The sequence below is a fragment of the Nerophis ophidion genome, linkage group LG29 (genome assembly GCF_033978795.1).
Source record: "Nerophis ophidion isolate RoL-2023_Sa linkage group LG29, RoL_Noph_v1.0, whole genome shotgun sequence".
NCBI lineage: Eukaryota > Metazoa > Chordata > Actinopteri > Syngnathiformes > Syngnathidae > Nerophis > Nerophis ophidion.
Window position 1 is genome coordinate 11,673,634 of NC_084639.1, and position 23,363 is coordinate 11,696,996.

The window sequence follows — 23,363 nt, forward strand, 5'->3', positions numbered from 1 at the left end:
GGATCCTTCGAAGAAGACAGCCTGCCATTTCCTTTAACTTGGACACACACATCTATACCTTTGGCCATTCTAAGCCAGTAATTTAAAAGAGTTATCTGACCCCCTGAGAAGCCTGCGTTTTACTAATGTGTTTCAGTGTTGTAAAAATGGGTAAAATAAATATAAAATTTTAACATTTCTGTCAACGAAGATTTTTGTCAGCCTGTGACATATAGTGATTTTGATAGGTTAATATAGCTTATATAGACACTTATATCGTGTGTTGTCTTTATTGTATCACTTATAAAAGGCTTTTAATTTTTTGCAGCTCCAGTCCAGACAGATTTTTTATTTATTTTATTTTTGGTCCAATATGGCTATTTCAACATTTTGGGTTGCCCACCCCAGGCCTACACCAAGAATCTCTCACGTTTGTATTGGTTATATAAGTCACAGCAAACTTATCGAATATGCACATCAGCTGTGTAATCCGGGTCAATGTGAAAAATACACGTGTGACACAAGTGCAGGACGTCTGCTTTGACTATGTGCGTGCCTCTGCAGACTCCGTTCCACATTCATTCCGCTCCAATATGTTTGCGCCTTCAGTCTCTGTGCTTTGTTTTCGATTTTGTACGATTGCTAAATAACCCACCATCGGGCCCAAAGAAAGTTGCAAGTACCAACACAAGTCTCACCATCTGCCAAAATCTTCAATAAAGTTAAAAGTGATGTTCAAGGCTTACTGAAACCCACTACTACCGACCACGCAGTCTGATAGTTTATATATCAATGATGAAAATATTAACATTGCAACACGTGCAAATACGGCCTTTTTAGTTTACTAAATTGCAATTTTAAATTTCCCGCGAAGTATCCTGTTGAAAACGTCAGTATAATGACGCGTACGCGTGACGTCTCGGGTTGTAGGGGACATTTTTTTCCAGCCCGATCCCAGCTATAAGTAGTCTGCTTTAATCGCATGAATACACAGTATTCTGGACATCTGTGTTGCTGAATCTTTTGCAATTTGTACAATTAATAATGGAGACATCAAAGAAGAAAGATGTAGCTGGGAAGCGGTGTATTGCAGCTGCCTTTAGCAACACAAACACAGCCGGTGTTTCCTTGTTTACATTCCCGAAGGTGAAGCTTTACTATGGAACAGAGCGGTCAAGCGAACATGGTTCCCGACCACATGTCAACCGGCAGGTTTCGGTGAGAAAATTGTGGTAATAAGTCGGCTCTTACCGTAGCAACACAAACACAGCCGGTGTTTCCTTGTTTACATTCCCGAAGGTGAAGCTTTACTATGGAACAGAGCGGTCAAGCGAAAGTGGTTCCCGACCACATGTCAACCGGCAGGTTTCGGTTAGGAAATTGTGGTAATAAGTCGGCTCTTACCGTAGACGTGAGCGGAGCTTGCTTCGTTACTCGTGCACCTGTCGAAGAGGCAGCTGCGTGGCTTCCCTCAGAGACACTGGCGGTCACCACACCTGTGGCCACACCCCTCCGACTTTCAGGTACGACAGTATAATCTCACTACAACACTAGTAACACAATAAGCAGATAAGGGATTTTCCAGAATTATCCTAGTAAATGTGTCTAATAACATCTGAATCGCTCCTACTGCCCTGTCTTTTTTTTCTAGTCCTTCACTCACACTATCCTCATCCACAAATCTTTTATCCACACTCAAATTAATGGGGAAATTGTCGCTTTCTCGGTCCGAATCGCTCTCGCTGCTGGTGGCCATGATTGTAAACAATGTGAGGCTGTGAGGAGCTCCACAACATTGCGAAACCCAATATCTAAGTTACATTTTTCAACCAGTGTGGGTGGCACTGGGAACAGGTGGGTAAAGTGTCTTGCCCAAGGAAACAACGGCTGTGACTAGGTTGGCAGAAGCGGGGATCGAACCTGGAACCCTCTAGTTGCTGGTACGGCCACTCTACCAAGACACATTGTGGTAAATTGGAAGCTGCAGCACTTCCTTGCCACACCCGCTGGATTAAATGTTTTCTTTATTTCCTTAAATTGAGGGAAATTAGGCTGACATTGAAAAGTTATTCTCTGAAGTTTCAGGAAGTATGAGGTGGTTTCCTAAAATAAGTAAAACAGACTGATCTCAAATTTAATCCCAACTGAAACGTAATTGAAAGGTAGATGATTGATAATAACTGCATCATGTTGGGGAGTGCAATTGTCTTTTGCTTCATGTCAATATTTGCCTGTACTGGATTGACTGATGTATTTCTTTTTTTATTTTATTTTATATACATTTTTTGTAAATTGTTTGGGGACCGGACTGTATGTCAAAAATTCAATAAACAAATGTTTTAAAAAAAAAAAAGCTTAGATGGAAACATCACAATACAAAGTAACCAGATATTAACAGTAAATCAGCGAGTGGATTAATAAGAGTTTAAAGAAAATAATACCGTCGGAAATGATGCAATATCTTATTGCTTACGTCAGGAGCTAAATTAGGAGAATTTGTTACTGTATTTTCCGGACTATAAGGCGCACTTAAAATCATTGTTTTTTTTCTCAAAACTTGACAGTGCACCTTATAAGCCGGTGCGCTTAATGCAGGGGTGTCCAAAGTGCGGCCCGGGGGCCATTTGCGGCCCGCAGCTAATTGTTTAGTGGCCCGCCACACATTCTGGAAATGCTATTGCAAAAATAAATTTAAAAAATCACAAAAAAAAAGTAGAATGAGGTGAAATCTAACGGGGAAAAGTTACAATGTTGACACAAAGCTGCCATGCAGGCTGTTTGTTTTTCTTTATTTTGCTCTTATTGCCAATGCCAAAAAAAAAAACAGTTTTTATTTTTTATTTTTTATAATGAATTATTGACCTATTTAAGGCTCCAATTACTTCAAATGTTTCACTTTAAAATGTTTTATGCGGAAAATATGTGCATATACTGTGTGGTTGCCACATAAAAAACAGTGTTTTCCTTTGACAAAAGAGCATAAAACCAACAAAATAATAGTTCAAACGTAAAAACGACAGATAAATCTGAAGTTGATCTCGTAGCTTAACCGTTGGAAGTAAAACAAATAATAATAAAAATGTACCACTTTATGAGTGGGGCACCTTTTGGATCGCAAAGATATTTAGTGGGATTTTATTTATTTTTTCACTGTGATTACTCAGAAATAATAATACATTTAAATCAATGGTGTCCTGCATTATTGATCTTCTTAGGGCTCCAATTACCTCAGATCAAACATTGCTTTCTGAATGTTTTGGGCAATGGGGAAAATACTGCATATTTCAGTTTTACTATAAAAACAAAGTTGTCTTTGACTGAAAAGGCATAAAACCTTTTTTTTTTTTTTTTTTTTTCCTTTATATCAAACTGAAGTTGATATAGAGATTTACTGTAAGCGTTACATAAAAAATGAAAGTAGTATTTTGACTTATTTTTAACATGTTAATGATGGAGACCCTTTATGGTCCCTGGGAGTCCTAAACGTAAAAAAAAAAAACAATCCATATATTTTGTTATGGTTTGAAAATGAAAAATATCAAAACGGCCCCCCCATGTTTTAATTTTTCTGTGTGTGGCCCTCTGTGGAAAAAGTTTGGACACCCCTGACTTAATGTAAGGAATAATTCTGGCTTTGCTTATCGACCTCGAAGCAATTTTATTTGGTACCTGATGTAATGATAAGTGTGACCAGTAGATGGCAGTCAAACATAAGATATACCTGTAGACTGCACTATGTTGGCAATATGACTCACGTAAACAACGCCAACATTTTATATGTTCAATTGAAAATATAGAACATTACACACGGTGCTCAAAAATCTATCAAACAGTTTTAGTACGACTTTGGTAAGCTATGAAGCCACACCGCTTGTTGTGCTTTAACATACGAGTATTATTATGGTGTGTAAAAAGGTAAGACATATTATCTATTGTTTTGTTTCGCAATATTATGCAAAAGCAACTTTTCTTACCTTTTGGTACCTGCTGATGTGTAATTGGGATCTGCAAAAATCCTGAAAAATTGTGCGCTTCCGCTTTTGTAGTACGTGGCGACACAGTTGTCGATAAGCTTCTTCTTTTTCCTCTATCTTCTTGTTATGGGACATATGTTGCCATTTCTAATATAAAGTAGTGTAAAGTTCTTACTTATATCTGTCAGTAAACTCGCCATGAAAGCGCTAAAACATACCGGTGTAGTGAGTTTACATTATTCACTCAATGAACTTTAGTTATTACAGAGGTCCGGTCAAATTTTTTTCACAGGACACACGGATGAGGAGATGCTGCTCCGTTATTGATTGAAGTAAAGTCCGAATGTCATTAAAACAGTTAGCTCCATATTTTCATACTTCTTCGACTCCCGTCCTTGCACGCTACACCGCTACAACAAAGATGACTGAGAGAAGACGCTGCCGAAGGTGAGCCACGTAAATAAGACAGCCCACAAAACGGTGCATCCGGAAGGAACTGTCAGAAAGCGGCTTGAAGATGGTCTGTAAAACATCATCTATGCAATAAAGAACCACCATTACATTTTATGTAGACCAGTGGTTCTCAAATGGGGGTACGTGTATCCCTGGGGGTACTTGAAGGTATGCCAAGGAGTACGAGAGATTTTTTAAAAATAGCAACAAGTCAAAAATCATTTATGAATATATTTATTGAATAATACTTCAAGAAAATATGAATGTAAGTTCATAAACTGAAAAAAAAATGCAACAATGCAATAATCAGTGTTGACAGCTATATTTTTGTGGACATGTTCCATAAATATTGATGTTATAGATTTCTTTTTTTTGTGAAGAAATGTTTAGAATTAAGTTCATGAATGCAGATGGATCTCTATTACAATCCCCAAAGAGGGCACTTTAAGTTGATTACTTCTATGTGTAGAAATCTTTATTTATAATTGAAGCACTTGTTTATTTTTTAACAAGTTTTTAGTTATTTTTATATATTTTTTTCCAAATAGTTCAAGAAAGACCACTACAAATGAGCAATATTTTGCACTGTTATACAATTTAATAAATCCGAAACTGATGACAATGTGCTGTATTTTACGTCTTTATCTCTTTTTTTCAACCAAAACTGCTTTGCTCTGATTAGGGGGTACTTGAATTAAAAATTTTCACAGGGGGGTACATCACTGAAAAAAGGTTGCGAACCACTGATGTAGACCACAAAGAAGTGTTTTACATTTAGAAAACTACAATAATAATAATAGGACTCCTTTAATCTGCTGTGCCTTATATATAAAAAAAGATAAAAAATAGACCATTCATCGGCAGTGCGCTTTATAATCCGGTGCGCCCTATGGTCCGGTACTTGTTTGGAAATAATTGTTAAAATCATTTACATATCAATTAATAAATTGTGAATTATGTCGTTACCGCAGGAGGACTGCACTATTTAACGCGATAATATCGGCCATCCCTCATTTGCGACTTAAACGGGTCCGACTTGAGCTACATCCGTCATTTTGGTTAAGATACCCTTTATGTGTATTTTGTGTTATTATTCTTCCATAGAATAATAATCCCTGAAAGACAAGAATATTAGTGGAGAGTTGCGAGAGAGTAGAACCCCTTGCAGATGTGGCCATCATTTTGACACAAATTGTGAGCTTCTGCCGACCTGCTCCATTCACCGTCAGTTTGGATGTCAGTCGATCGCTTGAGTTTATTATCGTACGGCTCCAGTCGCGGGGAGTCGGGGGGAGGTCTGACCAGACTGTAATAATAAGCCCAAGCGGACTCAGCGACAAGACTCTAAACTAATCCTTCCTGTGCTTCCTATTGCTGCTCCACCGCGGTGACGAGCGCTTCCCCTTTTTCTTACCGAAATGTAATCCAGTGCTGTTTTAAACTAAAATGAAGATACGTTTTGAAGATGAGCCGAGAATGTTTCGGTGACTTACGTTAGCTCCGTACAGGTATTTATCCAGCATTTTCCCTCCTAATGTCTGTCCTCCAATGTCCCACACTTGCAGGGTCACGTTCAGATTGCCTGTAAGACAAGTTGATGTGGAAAAAAACAGATCATTTGTAACAATTTTGGTGAAATGTTAGAGGGATTTAGGAGATTTATTTGGTTAGTAAAGCTCAAAATAGCGGGTTGGGCTCCAGATGAGTGCTAAATGTCTACACTGTTTATTTTAATGATTAGAAAAATAAATCGGTGATTTGGCATTCTCGCTAACACATCCCAGGACAGGGGTCACCAACGCGGTGCCCGCGGGCACCAGGTAGCCCGTAAGGACCAGATGAGTCGCCCGCTGGCCTGTTCTAAAAATAGCTCAAATAGCAGCATTTACCAGTGAGCTGCCTCTATTTTTTCAATTGTATTTATTTACTAGCAAGCTGGTCTCGCATTGCTCGACATTTTTGATTCTAAGAGAGACAAAACTCAAATAGAATTTGAAAATCCAAGAAAATATTTTAAAGATTTGGTCTTCACTTGTTTAAATAAATGCATTCATTTTTTTACTTTGCTTCTTTTAACATTCAGAAAGACAAATTTAGAGAAAAAATACAACCTTGAAAATTTTTAAACACATATACCTTTTTACCTTTTAAATTCCTTCCGCTCCTTTCCTGATAATTTAAATCAATGTTCAAGTAAATTTATTTTTTTATTGTAAACAATAATAAATACATTTTAATTTAATTTGTCATTTTTGCTTCTGTTATTTCAACGAAGAATATTTGTGAAATATTTCTTCAAACTTATTATGATTAAAATTCAAAAAAATATTCTGTCAAATCTAGAAAATCTGTAGAATCAAATTTAAATCTTATTTCAAAGTATTTTGAATTTCTTTAAAAAATGTTGTTCTGGAAAATCTAGAAGCAATAATGATTTGTCTTTGTTAGAAATATAGCTTGGTCCAATTTGTTATATATTCTGACAAAGTCCATCCATCCATTTTCTACCGCTTATTCCCTTTTGGGGTCGCGGGGGGCGCTGGCGCCTATCTCAGCTACAATCGGGCGGAAGGCGGGGTACACTCTGGACAAGTCGCCACCTCATCGCAGGGCCAACACAGATAGACAGACAACATTCACACTCACATTCACACACTAGGGCCAATTTAGTGTTGCCAATCAACCTATCCCCAGGTGCATGTTTTTGGAGGTGGGAGGAAGCCGGAGTACCCGGAGGGAACCCACACATTCACGGGGAGAACATGCAAACTCCACACAGAAAGATCCCGAGCCTGGATTTGAACCCAGGACTGCAGGAACTTCGTATTGTGAGGCAGACGCACTAACCCCTCTGCCACCGTGAAGCCCTTCTGACAAAGTGCAGATTGGATTTTAACCTATTTAAAACATGTCATCAAAAAAATGTATTTATTGTGAGAAATCATTAACATGATCAGTGTTTCCACAAAGATAAATATCATTAATTGTTAATAATAACATAGAGTTAAAGGTAAATTGAACAAATTGGCTTTTTCTGGCAATTTATTTAAGTGTGTATCAAACTGGTAGCCCTTCGCATTAATCAGTACCCAAGAAGTAGCTCTTGGTTTCAAAAAGATTGGTGACCCCTGTTCCAGGTTTCCTGCAAAAAAGGTGTTTGCATTGTGCCATCTGTGTCATAAGCTGCTTGCTGCCAAGTCAGGAAAGTGAGGAGAATTATGTGCTGTTAAGGAAAATGGCAATAATTAAACCAGAAAATAGGAGGAAAAGAGGACTCTTGTCCTCATGTCAGTGGAAAGTGAGAGACAGGCTGAATGAGAGAGAGAGAATGACGGGCACAAGAAAAAAAAACCAAATCCAAATAAATATTTTCTTCCTCTGGAAAATGAAAGGGGTGGTCAAAAAAGGCGGGAGGACCAGACAGCGAAGAGTTTATACTCGTGCTGGGTCGGAGTTGAGCTGCTGTGGACACGGCTGGACGACGTCCCCCCTCTTATTTTCAGCGCGAGGAGAGGAAACGTTGAGGTTCACAGTCACTACATCTAGACTATACAGTGTCAATGTAAAGCTACATTGAAGAGCGCGATGAATAACTGCTCTTTGGTGGCGGCGAGCGCCATCCCCGCCCATCTAACCATGCTCGGACACTCGCTTTATTTGTGTTAAAAGGTTCACACTGACTCAACGCCACTGGCATTCCTTTGCTTATGCCTCGGGAGGGGAACCTTCCAGGCTGACAGATAAACCTCGGAAAAAGGTCAAACAAAAAAAGGCACGTGGATGAGATCATCTAGTCAAGTTCACGCAGAAACTTCGGGGATATTTACGTTTAGAAGACAAATATTATCGTAATATTATTATTTCAAAAGTTGTCGAACTAATACCTGCAACACAAAATGAACCAAAAGAGTACTGGCTGAGTGGAAAAAGGCAAAATGTCTAAAATTGTATTAAAGGCCTACTGAAACCCACTACTACAGACCACGCAGTCTGATAGTTTATATATCGATGATGAAATAAAACTTGCAACACATGCCAATACGGCCGGTTTAGTTTACTAAATTGCAATTTTAAATTTCCCGCAGAGTTTTTTGTTGAAAACGTCGCAGGATGATCACGCGTGTTTGTGACGTCTCGGGTTGGAGCGGACATATTAGCCCAGCACCACTTACGGCTAAAAGTCGTCTCTTTTCGTCGCATAATTACACAGTAATTTGGACATCTGTGTTGCTGAATCTTTTGCAATTGGTTCAATTAATAATGGAGACTATAAAGAAGAATGCTGTTGGTGGAAAGCGGTGGATTGCAGCTGCCTTTAGCACCGAAACACAGCCGGTGTTTCTTTGTTTGTTGTGAAGTTTTAACACAGAGCGGTCAAGCGAACATGTTTCTCTACGTCAACCAGCAAGTTTTTGAAAATTGTGATAATAAGTCGGCTCTTACCGGAGACTTCTGTGGATTATGAGACCTCTTTCTGTAGCAGTCAAAAAAACAGCTGTGATCTTGGCTCCTCGGCTTCTGTCAGAGACACTGGCGTTCACCACAGCCATCCGACTTTCAGGTATGACCTTAGAATCTCACTAAAATACTATTAACACAATAAGCAGATAAGGGATTTTCCAGGATTATCCAAGTAAATGTGTCTAATTACATCTAAGACGCTCCCACTGCCGTCGCCTGGAGCCGTCGCTTTTTTTTTTTGTGCTTCACTTTAACTTTCCAAAAACATGCACCTGGGGATAGGTTAATTGGCAACACTAAATTGGCCCTAGTGTGTGAATGTGAGTGTGAATGTTGTCTGTCTATCTGCGTTGGCCCTGCGATGAGGTGGCGACTTGTTCAGGATGTACCCCGCCTTCCGCCCGATTGTAGCTGAGATAGGCGCCAGCGCCTCCTGCGACCCCTAAAGGGAATAAACGGTATGAAATGGATGGATGGACTTTAACTTTCCTCATCCACGAATCTTTCATCCTCGTTCAAATTAATGAGGGAAATCGTCGCTTTCTCGGTCCGAATTGCACTTGCTACTTGAGGCTATGATTATAAACAATGTGAGGATGTGAGGAGCCGTACAACCCGTGACGTCACCCGCACATCGTCTGCTACTTCCGGTAAAGGCAAGGCTTTTTTATTAGCGACCAAAAGTTGCAAACTTTATCGTCGATGTTCTCTACTAAATCCTTTCAGCAAAAATATGGCAATATCGCAAAATGCTCAAGTATGACACATAGAATGGACCTGCTATCCCCGTTTGAATAAGAAAATCTCATTTCAGTAGGCCTTTAAGTGACAGTATAGCTCTTTTAAAAGTTTGAGTGTTTTTAATCTATTTTAGTCCATTGTGTTGACAAAGGAGGGGAATCAATGGTCATTTAGGTCAGTGTACAGCTCCCAAACTCAGAGAGTGAGTAGCTTTGCTTTATTTTAGAGGTTGAACTTACTTTCAGTCCTAAATAGCTGTTAAGAATATTCAGATCTGTCATCTATGCTCTCAGCAAAAGAATTGGTAGTTCTGCTAAGGTGTCTTCGAGGGTAAAACAATTTTACTGTATTTTAGTTTCTGTTGATGAAAGCTGTCATTTAACTCGCTGAAATATAAAGACAATATAACATACATCCATAAATCTGGATGCATATGCAAAAATGCAATATATTTATCTGTACAGTAATCTATTTATTTATATCTGCACCTTATTGCTTTTTTTATCCTGCACTACTATAAGCTAATGCAACGAAATTTTGTTCATATCTGTACTGTAAAGTTCAAATTTGAATGACAATAAAAAGGAAGTCTAAGTCTAAAAAATAATGAATCAGGGATTGGTCATTAAGGCGAAATGTTTGCTCGACATCCACCTCTCTCAGGTGTCTTCAAGAGGTGAGTCATTTTGATTTGTTTTAGATTAATTATAAAGTGAGTTAACATTATTCCCCCCCTTTTTAATATTGCCTATCATTCGAATCCCTCTGTAAGACAACAACACATTTTTTATGCATTCTAACTTGTAATGAACAGCAAGTAAGAGGTGGCTAGCAAAGAGAGTACTCTATTACGCCCATAAAGCCCTCTAAAAAAAAAACATCCAAAAAGAGCCAACGATACTCCATTTACATCTTGTGGCCGGAATATTAACCGAGTATTAGCGATGTTATTATAAGCGCTAACACAGAGGAACTACTTTTACTGGGGTCTATTGATCACAGAAAGCTACAGTGTTGACCTACTGAACCCATACTTGCCATGGAGTGAGGGTAACGTTCCCTCTAAGGTAAGCGCCTGTGCAATTGCACACTGCTCACACATCCTCTGCGCACGGCAAATGTAGGCCGCACACAAAATCGAATGAAAAGATAGGCGCATAACAGTGTGCACGTCTGCCGTCGCTCACATGTGCGCCACTGAAAGCTCAAGGAGTTTTGGTGTTTAAATGGTAAATGGGTTGTACTTGTATAGCGCTTTTCTACTTTCAAGGTACTCAAAGCGCTTTGACACTACTTCCACATTCACCCATTCACACACACACATTCACACACTGATGGAGGGAGCTGCCATGCAAGGCGCTAACCAGCACTCGTCAGGAGCAAGGGTGAAGTGTCTTGCTAAGGACACAACGGACGTGACTAGGTGGGGATATACATACATACATACATACATATACATATATATATATATATATATATATATATATATATATATATATATATATATATATATATATATATATAAGGGGACGGCGTGGCGCGGTGGAGGAGTGGCCGTGCGCAACCCGAGGGTCCCTGGTTCAATTCCCCCCTAGTACCAACCTCGTCACGTCCGTTGTGTCCTGAGCAAGACACTTCACCCTTGCTCCTGATGAGTGCTGGTTAGCGCCTTGCATGGCAGCTCCCTCCATCAGTGTGTGAATGTGTGTGTGAATGGGTGAATGTGGAAGTAGTGTCAAAGCGCTTTGAGTACCTTGAAGGTAGAAAAGCGCTATACAAGTAAAACCCATTTATCATATATATATATATATATATATATATGTGTGTGTGTGTGTGTGTGTGTGGGAAAAATCACAAGACTACTTCATCTCTACAGAACTGTTTCATGAGGGGTTCCCTCAATCATCAGATTTACAAAAAAAAATCTCCTGATAATTGAGGGAACCCCTCATGAAACAGTTCTGTAGAGATGAAGTAGTCTAGTGATTTTACTCACACATACAAATATCTATCACTATTCTCTGGATAATCCAATCAAGACATATGTATATGTGTATATATATATATATATATATATATATATATATATATATATATATATATAATCCGTTCAAGAATGAGTATATCCATTCGGCCACTGTGTTCAATGGAGAAGTCTGATTTTCGGGAGGGGCACTGATATTCGGGAGTCTCCCGGGAAAATCAGGAAGGTTGACAAGTACGACTGAGCCGGTGAGCTGCTGCATCACTTCATTTGAGTTGGTAAAAGTTCATTCTAGATTACAAATCATGCCTCTCACCTGGATAGTAGAAGGTTGTGGACATAAACTGACAAGTTGGTTAACTTTGACATCCCACCTCAAGTCAAAGATGGCGAGAAAGAAATGGAAAAAACGCTCGTTTGCAGCCAACTTGTGGATTATGACAATTGTTCATGTAAAGGGGAAGATATAAACATCCGATCAGTCTTTATCTCAGCGAGAGCAGACATTGTACAGTAAGTAATTGTTTTATTATGTTGGTAGTTTACATTTCTTATTCACCATGCTTAATCTTTCATTCAAACTGCATCCATTTAACACACAGCTTCTAAAACTTGTAGATCACCCTCCTTATACTTAGGATCAAAAATAGAAGTTTTTGGAGCATAATTTCTCCCAAAGTAGTCATTGTTGTCTCTCAAGATTAGTAGTGTTGTTGTTGAAAGGAAAGTGAACGCTGTGATGGATCGGAGAAATAATACGGCGCTGTTTGCTTAAAATGATCAAAATATGTAAATACAGTGTTCCCTCGCTAAAACATGGTTCACTTAACACAGCCTCGCTGTTACACAGATTTAATGCGTGTGTATTTTTTACAGTGTTGCATGCTTTTTTTTTTAGCGTATGAATGCACACTGTGTTATGCATCCTGATTTGCTAAGGGACTGTAGACCATTGTCAATCAATCTTCTTCATGCCATGTGTCCTATATAGCAGTGGTTCTCAACCTTTTTTCAGTGATGTACCCCCTGTGAACATTTTCTTTTAATTCAAGTACCCCCTAATCAGAGCAAAGCATTTTTGGTTGAAAAAAAAGAGATAAAAAAGTAAAATACTGCACTATGTCATCAGTTTCTGATTTATTAAATTGTATAACAGTGCAAAATATTGCTCATTTGTAGTGGTCTTTCTTGAACTATTTGGAAAAAAATATATAAAAAATAAGAACTTGTTGAAAAATAAACAAGTGATTCAATTATAAATAAAGATTTCTACACATAGAAGTAATCATCAACTTAAAGTGCCCTCTTTGGGGATTGTAATAGAGATCCATCTGGATTCATGAACTTAATTCTCAACATTTCTTCACAAAAAATAAATCTTTAACATCAATATTTATGGAACATGTCCACAAAAATATTAGCTGTCAACAATGAATATTGCATTGTTGCATTTCTTTTCACAGTTTATAAACTTACATTCATATTTTGTTGACGTATAATTCAATACATACATGCATACATAAAGGATTTTTGAATTATTTTTAGAATATTTTTACAAAAATCTCACGTTCCCATTGGCATACCTTCAAGTACCCCCAGGGGTACGCGTACCCCCATTTGAGAACCACTGCTTTATAGTACAGAATGCGTCCAGCTTGCCTAATTTACAAAATTGTTTGATGCGATCGTACATATACTGTAAAGTACTGTAAACAAAAAACACATAATATATATTTTTTTAAAAACATGTAAACAAAAAAAAATGCACAGTAAATGAAACAAAAAATCCTGTAAATGAGAAAACATTCAATATAAACAAAAAATATATATATACTGAATGAAAACACCTAAAAAAACACACAAAAAAAACACGGATTTCACTTAAAGCAAGTATTTTTTTTTGGAACGTAACCCCAGCGTTAAACAAGGGAACACTATATTACATATTATTAATGTTTTTACATTACATATACTTACAGCATGTATACAAAACCTTGATGGTGGTTTTCTAAATTTTTAGAGGGCTTTATAGGCGGAATAGAGCGACTCTCACTGGCTCCATTGTTAGCTGACATTTGCTAACGTTTATTTACGAGTTAAAATGCATTAAAAAACTGAAAAACGTGTGCTTGTCTTACCTAAGGATTGTGAATGACGGGCAACATCCCCAAAAAAGTGTGTTTAGGCAACATTCCCAAAAAAGTGTTTTTTCCCCTTTGACAATGTTAAGATGTCCCTAAGGACGTTATTTGTACAGTTAATCAAGGTTTTATGATTGCATCAGTTTAATCCCCGAAAAAAAATCAACCAGTCATTGCCTGACATTAGGTGCTTCTGACGAGACATACAGTCGTGGTCAAAGGTTTGCATACAAGTGTGACGGACATAATGTCATGGCTGTCTTGGGTTTCCAATTATTTCAACAACTCTTATTTTTTTGTGATAGAGTGATTGGAGCACATACTTGTTGGTCACAAAAAAACATTCATGAGGTTTGGTTCTTTTATGAATTTATTATGGGTCTACTGAAAATGTGACCAAATCTGCTGGGTAAAAAGCACAAACCACAAAACTAATCATCCAGAAGGTCTTATCTTGGTCCATGTGATGTCAGATGAAACACAAATTGAGCTGTTTGGCCACAATACCCAGCAATATGTTTGGAGGAGAGAAGGTAAGGCCTTTAATCCCAGGAACACCATCCCTACCGTCAACCATTGTGGTGGCATTATTATGCTCTGGATCTGTTTTGCTGCCAATGGAACTGGTACTTTACAGAGAGTAAATGGGACAATGAAAAAGAAGGATTACCTCCAAATTCTTCAGGACAACCTAAAATCATCAACCCGGAGGTTGGCTCTTGGGCGCAGTTGGGTGTTCCAACAGGACAATGACCCCGAACACATGTCAAAAGTGGTAAAGGAATGGCTAAATTAGGCTAGAATTAATGGCTTAGAAGGGACTTTCCAAAGTCTTGACGTGTGGACAATGCTGAAGAAACAAGTCCATGTAAAAAAAAAAAAAATTGCTGAACTGCATCAATTTTTTCAAGAGGAGTGGTCAAAAATTCAACCAGAAACTTGCCAGAAGCTTGTGGATGGCTACCTAAAGTGCCTTATTGCAGTGAAACTTGCCAAGGGACATGTAAGCAAATATTAACGTTGCTGTATGTATACTTTTGACCCAGCAGATTTGCTCACATTTTCAGTAGACCCATAAAAAAAATTCATAAAAGAACCAAATATCATGAATGCTTTTTGTGGCCAACAAGTATGTGCTCCAGTCACTCTATCAAAAAAAAAAAAATAAGAGTTGGAGAAATTATAGGAAACTCAAGACAGCCATGATATTATGTCCTTCACAAGCGTATGTAAACTTTTAACCACGACTGTAGAAACGATTCTCCCTTCTTATACATCAGTTTATAAACATTTGCATGTTCGGATTCTGAATTGCTATTGTCAACAGCTAGAAACGTTTTTTGTTTTTTTAAACATGCAGGCTTCACTCTTACAGTAGGGCTCTGGTCGTTATTGTTCTAAAAGCCTCTCACAGAGGACATTGTTATCTGCCGGTCATCCTCGTCTCACCTCAACTTGCCTTGGAAAATGTACAAACCCCGTTTCCATATGAGTTGGGAAATTGTGTTGGATTTAAATACAAACGGAATACATTGATTTGCAAATCATTTTCAACCCATATTCAGTTGAATATGCTACAAAGACAACATATTTGATGTTCAAACTGATAAACATTTTTTTTTGTGCAAATAATCATTAACTTTGGAATTTGATGCCAGCAACACGTGACAAAGAAGTTGGGAAAGGTGGAAATAAATACTGATAAAGTTGAGGAATGCTCATCAAACACTTATTTGGAACATCCCACAGGTGTGCAGGCTAATTGGGAACAGGTGGGTGCCGTAATTGGGTATAAAAACAGCTTCCATGAAATGCTCAGTCTTTCACAAGAAAGGATGGGGCGAGGTACACCCCTTTGTCCACAACTGCGTGAGAAAATAGTCAAACAGTTTAAGAACAACGTTTCTCAAAGTGCAATTGCAAGAAATTTAGGGATTTCAACATCTACGGTCAATAATATCATCAAAAGGTTCAGGATTCTGGAGAAATCACTCCACGTAAGCGGCATTGCCGGAAACCAACTTTGAATGACCGTGACCTTTGATCCCTCAGACGGCACTGTACTTTCCTGGCCCGCCTGCAGTCCAGACCTGTCTCCCATCGAAAATTGTGGCGCATTATGAAACAAAAAATACGACAGCTGTTGAACGACTGAAGCTCTACATAAAACAAGAATGGGAAAGAATTCCACTTTCAAAGCTTCACCGATTTGTTTCCTCAGGTCCCAAACTTTTATTTAATGATGTTAAAAGAAAAGGTGATGTAACACAGTGGTGAACATGCCCTTTCCCAACTACTTTGGCACGTGTTGCAGCCATGAAATTCTAAGTTAATTATTATTTGCACAAAAACAAAAAAAGTTCATGAGTTTGAACATCAAATATGTTGTCTTTGTAGTGCATTCAATTGAATATGGGTTGAAAAGGATTCACAAATCATTGTATTCTGTTTATATTTACATATAACACAATTTCCCAACTTACATGAAAACGGTGTTTGTCCATGAAATTTGACAAGCTGGGCCTTCATGGTTAAAAGCCAACCACCGCTCCCCTCCGTACCGAACACACACACACACACACACACACACAGAGAAAGAACTCTAAAAGATGGTTACAGCTCCACTGAGACCAGGGCATAGTGCTAGAGCAAAACGCTGGGTGAAGGTCTAAACGGAGTTAGGGACCACCCAGCTCGTCGAGTGACCCTCCTCTTCATCAGCTCATCAACACCCAATTCCCCAGAAAATGGGCCCTTTAACAAGTCAGGTGTTAAGTCCCGCTCCATGAATACAGATAGATGTGCAAGAAAACGCACAACAAGGCCAATCGGTGGATTAAGTCGGAGTTCATATTAAGTCCAGCTGAGCCCGGCTTGTGCTTACGGCAGGCTCTTTTCTTTTGGACTCCACCGCAACATTTTTGGGGCTTTAGTTCTCCTAAGTCTCATAAGCCCCAAACTGACACACAATCAAAACACAACCCTTAGTCCAACTTGCAAATCAGCATAAGCTCGACTCTGTGCACACAACTGTGCTTTTGCCTAATGTTGTTTTACGAGTAATGAAAGAATAGAGACACTTTGCAGACTTGTGCTGCTCGGACCTGAGCAGAGAATGAAGAACTGTCATTTTTGACGCCAAAAAAAATGAAGAAAATGTACTTCACATGGCTGCGAGCGTGAATTTTGGAATGTCTAAATATAGCCCCGGTCAATAAACATTTAATTTTAAAGATCTAATGGGCCTACAGAGCATGGCTGTATTTCTGCAGGCCACCGCATAAACAAACAGCAACATTCATCTTTTATGTGGCGTGGGGCAAAGATCAGATGAATTTTTCGGGGGATTCGCGAAAGGAACATTAAAAAAAAAAAAAAAATTGTTCACGTATTTACCGTGCCCAGAGGATTACGAGCGAGGCTGGCCCGTGGGCCCCGGCGTGGACGGGAGAGCCGTCCGCCCCGGCCTTGTGGACTGTTTGCTCTGGAGAGAGGAGCCTTCACACTGAATAAGGCTGAGAAGTGGCAGACGCGCTACAATGAGGCGCCACCAGAAAAGACACATTCAGCTCCCAGCGCTTGATGGGAAGAATTAAACCCCAACCTCTGGCGAGAAACGCTGGGACGAGAAAATACGCCGGGGCGCCAAAAAATTATAAGATATATAAATATGAAGGACAGTGGAGCCTCTAAGGTCAATCAACATTGTTCCAAAGTCCAAATTTGTTTGGCTTTTAAACATGTTTTCCCATTAGAAGTAAAATAAATAAAAGGAATACCGTTTCAGGGCCATCATAAAACCTTCACTGACTGCAGAAATCACATTTAAGTTCAAGTTAAAAGTATCAAGGATAGTCACACACACACTAGGTGTGGTGAAATTAACGTCTGCATTCGACCCATCCCCTTGTTCACCCTCTGGGAGGTGAGGGGAGCAGTGAGCAGCAGAAATAATTTTTGGTGATTTAACCCCCAATTCCAACCCTTGATGATGACTGCCAAGCAGGGAGGTAGTGGGTCCCATTCTTATAGTCTTTGGTATGACTCAGCCGGGGTTTGAACTCATGACCGTCCATATTAAAGGCCTACTGAAATGAGATTTTCCTATTTAAACGGAGATAGCAGGTCCATTCTATGTGTCATTCTTGATCATTTCGCGATATTGCCATATTTTTGCTGAAAGGATTTAGTAGAGAACATCGACGATAAAGTTCGCAGCTTTTGGCCGCTAATAAAAAAGCCTTGCCTTTACCTGAAGTAGCAGACGATGTGCATGTGACGTCACGGGTTGTAGGGCTCCTCACATTGTTTATAATCATAGCCTCCAGCAGCAAGAGCTATTCGGACCGAGAAAGTGACAATTTCCCCATTAATTTGAGCGAGGATGAAAGATTTGTGGATGAGGAAAGTTAGAGTGAGGCACAAAAAAAAAGAAAAGGCGACGGCTCCAGGTGGCAGCAGTGGGACTGTTTCAGAGGTAATTAGACACATATATTAGGATAATTCTGGAAGATCCCTTATATGCTTATTGTGTTAATAGTGTTTTAGTGAGATTGTAAAGTCATACCTGAAAGTCGGATGGCTGCGGTGAAAGCCAGTGTCTCTGAGAGAAGCCGAGGAGCCAAGATCACTGCTGCCTCTTTGAGCTGCAGGATGAGGTCGCATAATCCACTGAAGTCTCCGGTAAGAGCTGACTTAATATCACAATTTTCCCATCCAAAAACTTGCTGGTTGACGTAGAGAAACATGTTCACTTGACCGCTCTGTGTTAAAGCTTCACAACAAACAAAGAAACACCGGCTGTGTTTCGGTGCTAAAGGCAGCTGCAATCCACCGCTTTCCACCAACCATTCTTCTTTATAGTCTCCATTATTAATTGAACAAATTGCAAAAAATTCAGCAACACCGATGTCCAAATTACTGTGTAATTATGCGATGAAAAGAGACGACTTTTAGCCGTAAGTGGTGCTGGGCTAATATGTCCGCTACAACCCGAGACGTCACAAACACGTTTCATCATACGCGTCATCATTCCGTGACGTTTTGAACAAGAAACGCCGCGGGAAATTTAAAATTGTAATTTAGTAAACTAAAAAGGCCGTATTGGCATGTGTTGCAATGTTAATATTTCATCATTGATTTTTAAACTATCAGACTGCGTGGTCGGTAGTAGTGGGTTTCAGTAGGTCTTTAAATAAGGAAAGGCAGTTTCAACAAAAACAAAGTAAAACTACTCATCTGACGGACACATAATGGAGTTGATGCCACTTATAGTTGCCTTTAAAAATACGTTGAAATGACAAAAGTGCAACAAGGCAGCAATTAATGTTATTCATCGCCATAGGAACTGTGTATAAACCTTTAAAGGCCTACTGAAACCCACTACTACCGACCACGCAGTCTGATAGTTTATATATCAATGATGAAATATTAACATTGCAACACATGCCAATACGGCCTTTTTAGTTTACTAAATTACAATTATAAATTTCCCGCTGAGTTTCTTGTTGAAAACGTCGCGGAATGATGATACTTATGTTGACGCGTGCTTGTGACGTTATTGGTTGGAGCGGACATTTTATCCCAGCACCACTCACGGCTAAAACTCGTCTACTTTAATCGCATAATTACACAGTATTTTGGACATCTGTGTTGCTGAATCTTTTGCAATTTGTTCAATTATTAATGGAGACTATAAAGAAGAATGCTGTTGGTGGAAAGCGGTGGATTGCAGCTGCCTTTAGCAACCAAAACACAGCCGGTGTTTCTTTGTTTGTTGTGAAGCTTTAATATGGAACAGAGCGGTCAAGCAAACATGCTTCTTGACCACATGTTAACTGGCAGGTTTCTGTGAGAAAATTGTGGTAATAAGTCGGCTCTTACCGGAGACATGAGCGGAGCTTGCGTCCTCCTGCAGCTGCGACTTTCTTGGCTCCTCCATGGCTTCCATCAGAGACACTGGCGGTCACCACACTCCTCCGACTTTCAGGTATGACTTTATAATCTCACTAAAACACTAGTAACACAATAAGCAGATAAGGGATTTTCCAGAATGATCCTAGTAAATGTGTCTAATAACATCTGAATTGCTCCCACTGCCGTCGCCTTTTTTTTCCTTTTTTTTCCTTTTTTTTTTTCTTCTAGTGCTTTAATCTAACTTTCCTCATCCACAAATTTTTCATCCTCGCTCAAATTAATGGGGAAATCGGCTCTTTCTCGGTCCGAATCGCTCTTGCTGCTGGTGGCTATGATTATAAACAATGTGAGGATGTGAGGAGCCCTACAACCCGTGATGTCACGCGCACACCATCTGTTACTTCCGTACAGGCAAGGCTTTTTTATTAGTGACCAAAAGTTGCGAACTTTATCGTCGATGTTCTTTACTAAATCCTTTCAGCAAAAATATGGCAATATTGCGAAATGATCAAGTATTACACATAGAATGGACCTGCTATCCCTGTTTAAATAAGAAAATCTCATTTCACTAGGCCTTTAACAACAAGTGATAATACAAAAGAGTTGTTTTTGCAAAGCAAGTCTATTGTTTGCTTAACTTCCTGAATATGTGTCCCATCTTTTTTGGAATAAGTGGTGATTAAAAAAAAGCCACAAAAAGAGAAAGGAAATTTGATGCTTGCAGAGGCATACGAACAATGCCTCGAAAAACGAAGGCATATTTCCCCGGCACTCACAAAAAAAAAAACCCAATCTTGTCTAAGCACACAAATGAAATACCAAGTGTGAAGTCTACCAAACTTTTACTTTTTTGCAGCACGTGTGCCTGCTCGGTCCCGGGAGACGGAGAGGAAGGGAGCGAGCACGCCCTCATGATTGTTGTTAGGTGTCTCACCTGGAAGGCTTATTCTCTTCAGGAAGAAATCCAGGCCGATGGTTTGTTTGTACTGCTTCCCAAAGGCCTCCTGAGCGAACCTGGTGGCGAGTGACGTCTGGAACAACAGGGGCAAAAGGGGAGAGACACCGCAGGGAGTCAGTCGGGAGCGCCGGCATGTCACTGGAAGACTTTCACTTCTTTTCTTTTCTGTCTCAGTGCCATAAAGGCAGATTTTTACTTGCACAAATTGAAACAGCAATCACTAAGTGGTTTCATAGATACCCTCCTCCATTATATGCATGCATTTTGTCTAAAAAACATGCAAATTCTAACGAAATGTGAACCTTTATCTGGATCCACGCTACAATTTAACTACTTCTTTGTCAACGACTGGGGATGTAACGATAACCGTTAACTGTGGTAAAAATTCTTACGGTAAGCATTACCGTTTTAAATTTAAAATAATGGAAAAAACTTTGATAATTGCAAGACACACTTTTTTCCACATTAAAAAAACGACATACAAGTCAAAATGTATTGTACATGGTAGAAAATGGATGGATGGATATGTAAAGCGCTTTGAGTCACTCGAGAAAAGCGCTATATAAATATAATTCACTTCACTTACAAATACATATATATACACTCACATACACACAATTATTCATAGACACATATATATATATATATATATATATATATATATATATATACACATACACAAATACAGTACATACCTACACACTCAAAGTTAGTACATCCACATGCACATTCACTATACATACATACATATACACATACTGTACATATACATTCACTGTACAATAATAATAAGAATAATAATAATGAATTACATTTGTAATGCACATTTATTAAAATCTGGAAGTGCAACAAAATATATATTTTTTTTTTTTTAAGTAAAAAAATTGAAATAGAAAGTTAGAATATATGATAGAAAATTAAAATAGAAACAAAAATATGAACAACTCTAGATAAACACTAGTTGAAACACAGAACCATAGATAAAATAGAAATAAAAACATGAAAGCACCGGATAAAACAGACAGGCAAGCAATGCATTTAAAAACAAGAAGGCAGAGAAATTAGATAAAAGCTAAGTTATTATAAGTACAAACATACATACACACATAATGTACATATAAATTCACTGTACAAACATATATACATACATACTGTACATATACATTCACTGTACAAACATACATATACATATAAAAGTACATATATACATACACTCATGCATATAATCACACTTCATCAAACATATATTAACGTTGTTACCCTAAGGCAGGGGAGTCAAAACTCATTTTAGATCAGGGGCCACATGGAGAAAAATATACTCCCAAATGGGCCGGACTGGTAAAATCATGGCGCGATAACTTAAAAATAAAGACAACATCAGAATGTTTCCTTTGTTTAGAAATACAACAGGCACATCCTGGAAATGTACAAATCATAATGTTGCTGGGGGTTTTTTTACACTTACATGTTGCGGTTAATAATATTCTACCTTTATTTGTCGTTATTTTGACTTTCAGAATAAATGATGTGATAATGTTTGTCAGTCAACTCATTGGTGTTCATTTTCAATCCATCAAGATAAAAAAAATAATATCAAAATCAAATTACAGGATGTTATTCATGTAGGTTTGCTCATTTTCCTCGAATTGTTGGTGCATTAACATCATGTGGTTTAGTTGTTTTTCATTTGTAGCATAATCTACAAAGACACAAAGAATTGCTATTGTGACATCTAGTGGACACATGTAGAAGAGCGGTTTCTTATTAGCAAACTCATCCCACGGGCCAAATAAAAACCTGTTTGCGGGCCTAAACCGGCCCACGGGCCTTATGTTTGACACCCCTGCCCGAGGGGAAACTGGTTAACACATGACCCACTGACAAAGTTTAGCCTATTGTTACTAAAACAATCTACAAGGTTAGTATAGTTGCATTATTTTTCTTCCCCTCCATTGATCTGCTTTCTTTTGTATATGTATTGTTGCATTTGAAACAATTGCATTGTTGATAGTAGAATAAATTATTGTTATTATTCATTATCAATAGTGCTATTTATTTTGGTTTTTGTATTGCTCCATTTGTAGTGTAATAATGCTCATTGTCATTTCTGTATTATTAATATTTTTTATACTAACTGCTTATTTGCTATCACTTTTACCATTATATTTGTACATATCCTATTTGCTGATGTTGTTCTGTTGTGGTTGTTGTTGTCTTTGTCTTTATCTCCCTATTGTCACCACAATTTCCCCACCCGTCTTCCTTTTTTTCTCTTTCGATCCCCTCCTGGTTCGGCCCAGCTGCATCAAACGTTAAAAATAAATCCATTTAATAAAAGTCAAATACAAATAAAAAAATAAGGCAACAGTATCCAACACTTCTCTCTTGTAAAGTAAATTTGTACAGCCGATACGGGCATCTACATTAACAATATGATTTGCCTGAGTAGCTGGACAGGACAAAAAAAAACACACCACAAGATAAATTAAACACATTACTGTCTGAGCAACTAAGATATTCAACATTAAACCTACTGGCTGTGGTTTTCTCAACAGAACCTGGAATCGCGTGATATCACATAAACCGGACGTGTAGCCAAGTGAACACTTAATTTGTCGTAATCAATTAAAAAAAAAAAAAAAAAAAACATTTAAAAATGTTTACATATAAATGGGAAAAAATACAAATTAAAACACTCAACTAAAAATGTATTTTAAGAACGTAGAACAATATTTATGGCTGAGGAGTTGACATAA

At 38.4% G+C, this 23,363-nt stretch overlaps 1 protein-coding gene across 2 annotated transcripts in view; it reads right to left on the reverse strand.

Moving 5' to 3' along the window:
• rab28 (RAB28, member RAS oncogene family) overlaps positions 1-23,363 on the reverse strand; it is a 133,834-nt gene that overhangs the window by 96,581 nt on the left and 13,890 nt on the right. For both annotated transcript variants that reach the window (XM_061891579.1, XM_061891580.1), the window contains exons 2-3: positions 20,584-20,680; positions 5,900-5,988 (exon numbers count right to left, since the gene is read on the reverse strand). In XM_061891579.1, coding sequence (XP_061747563.1) covers positions 5,900-5,988; positions 20,584-20,680 — 186 coding nt within the window. The remainder of the gene's footprint in view (positions 1-5,899; positions 5,989-20,583; positions 20,681-23,363) is intronic.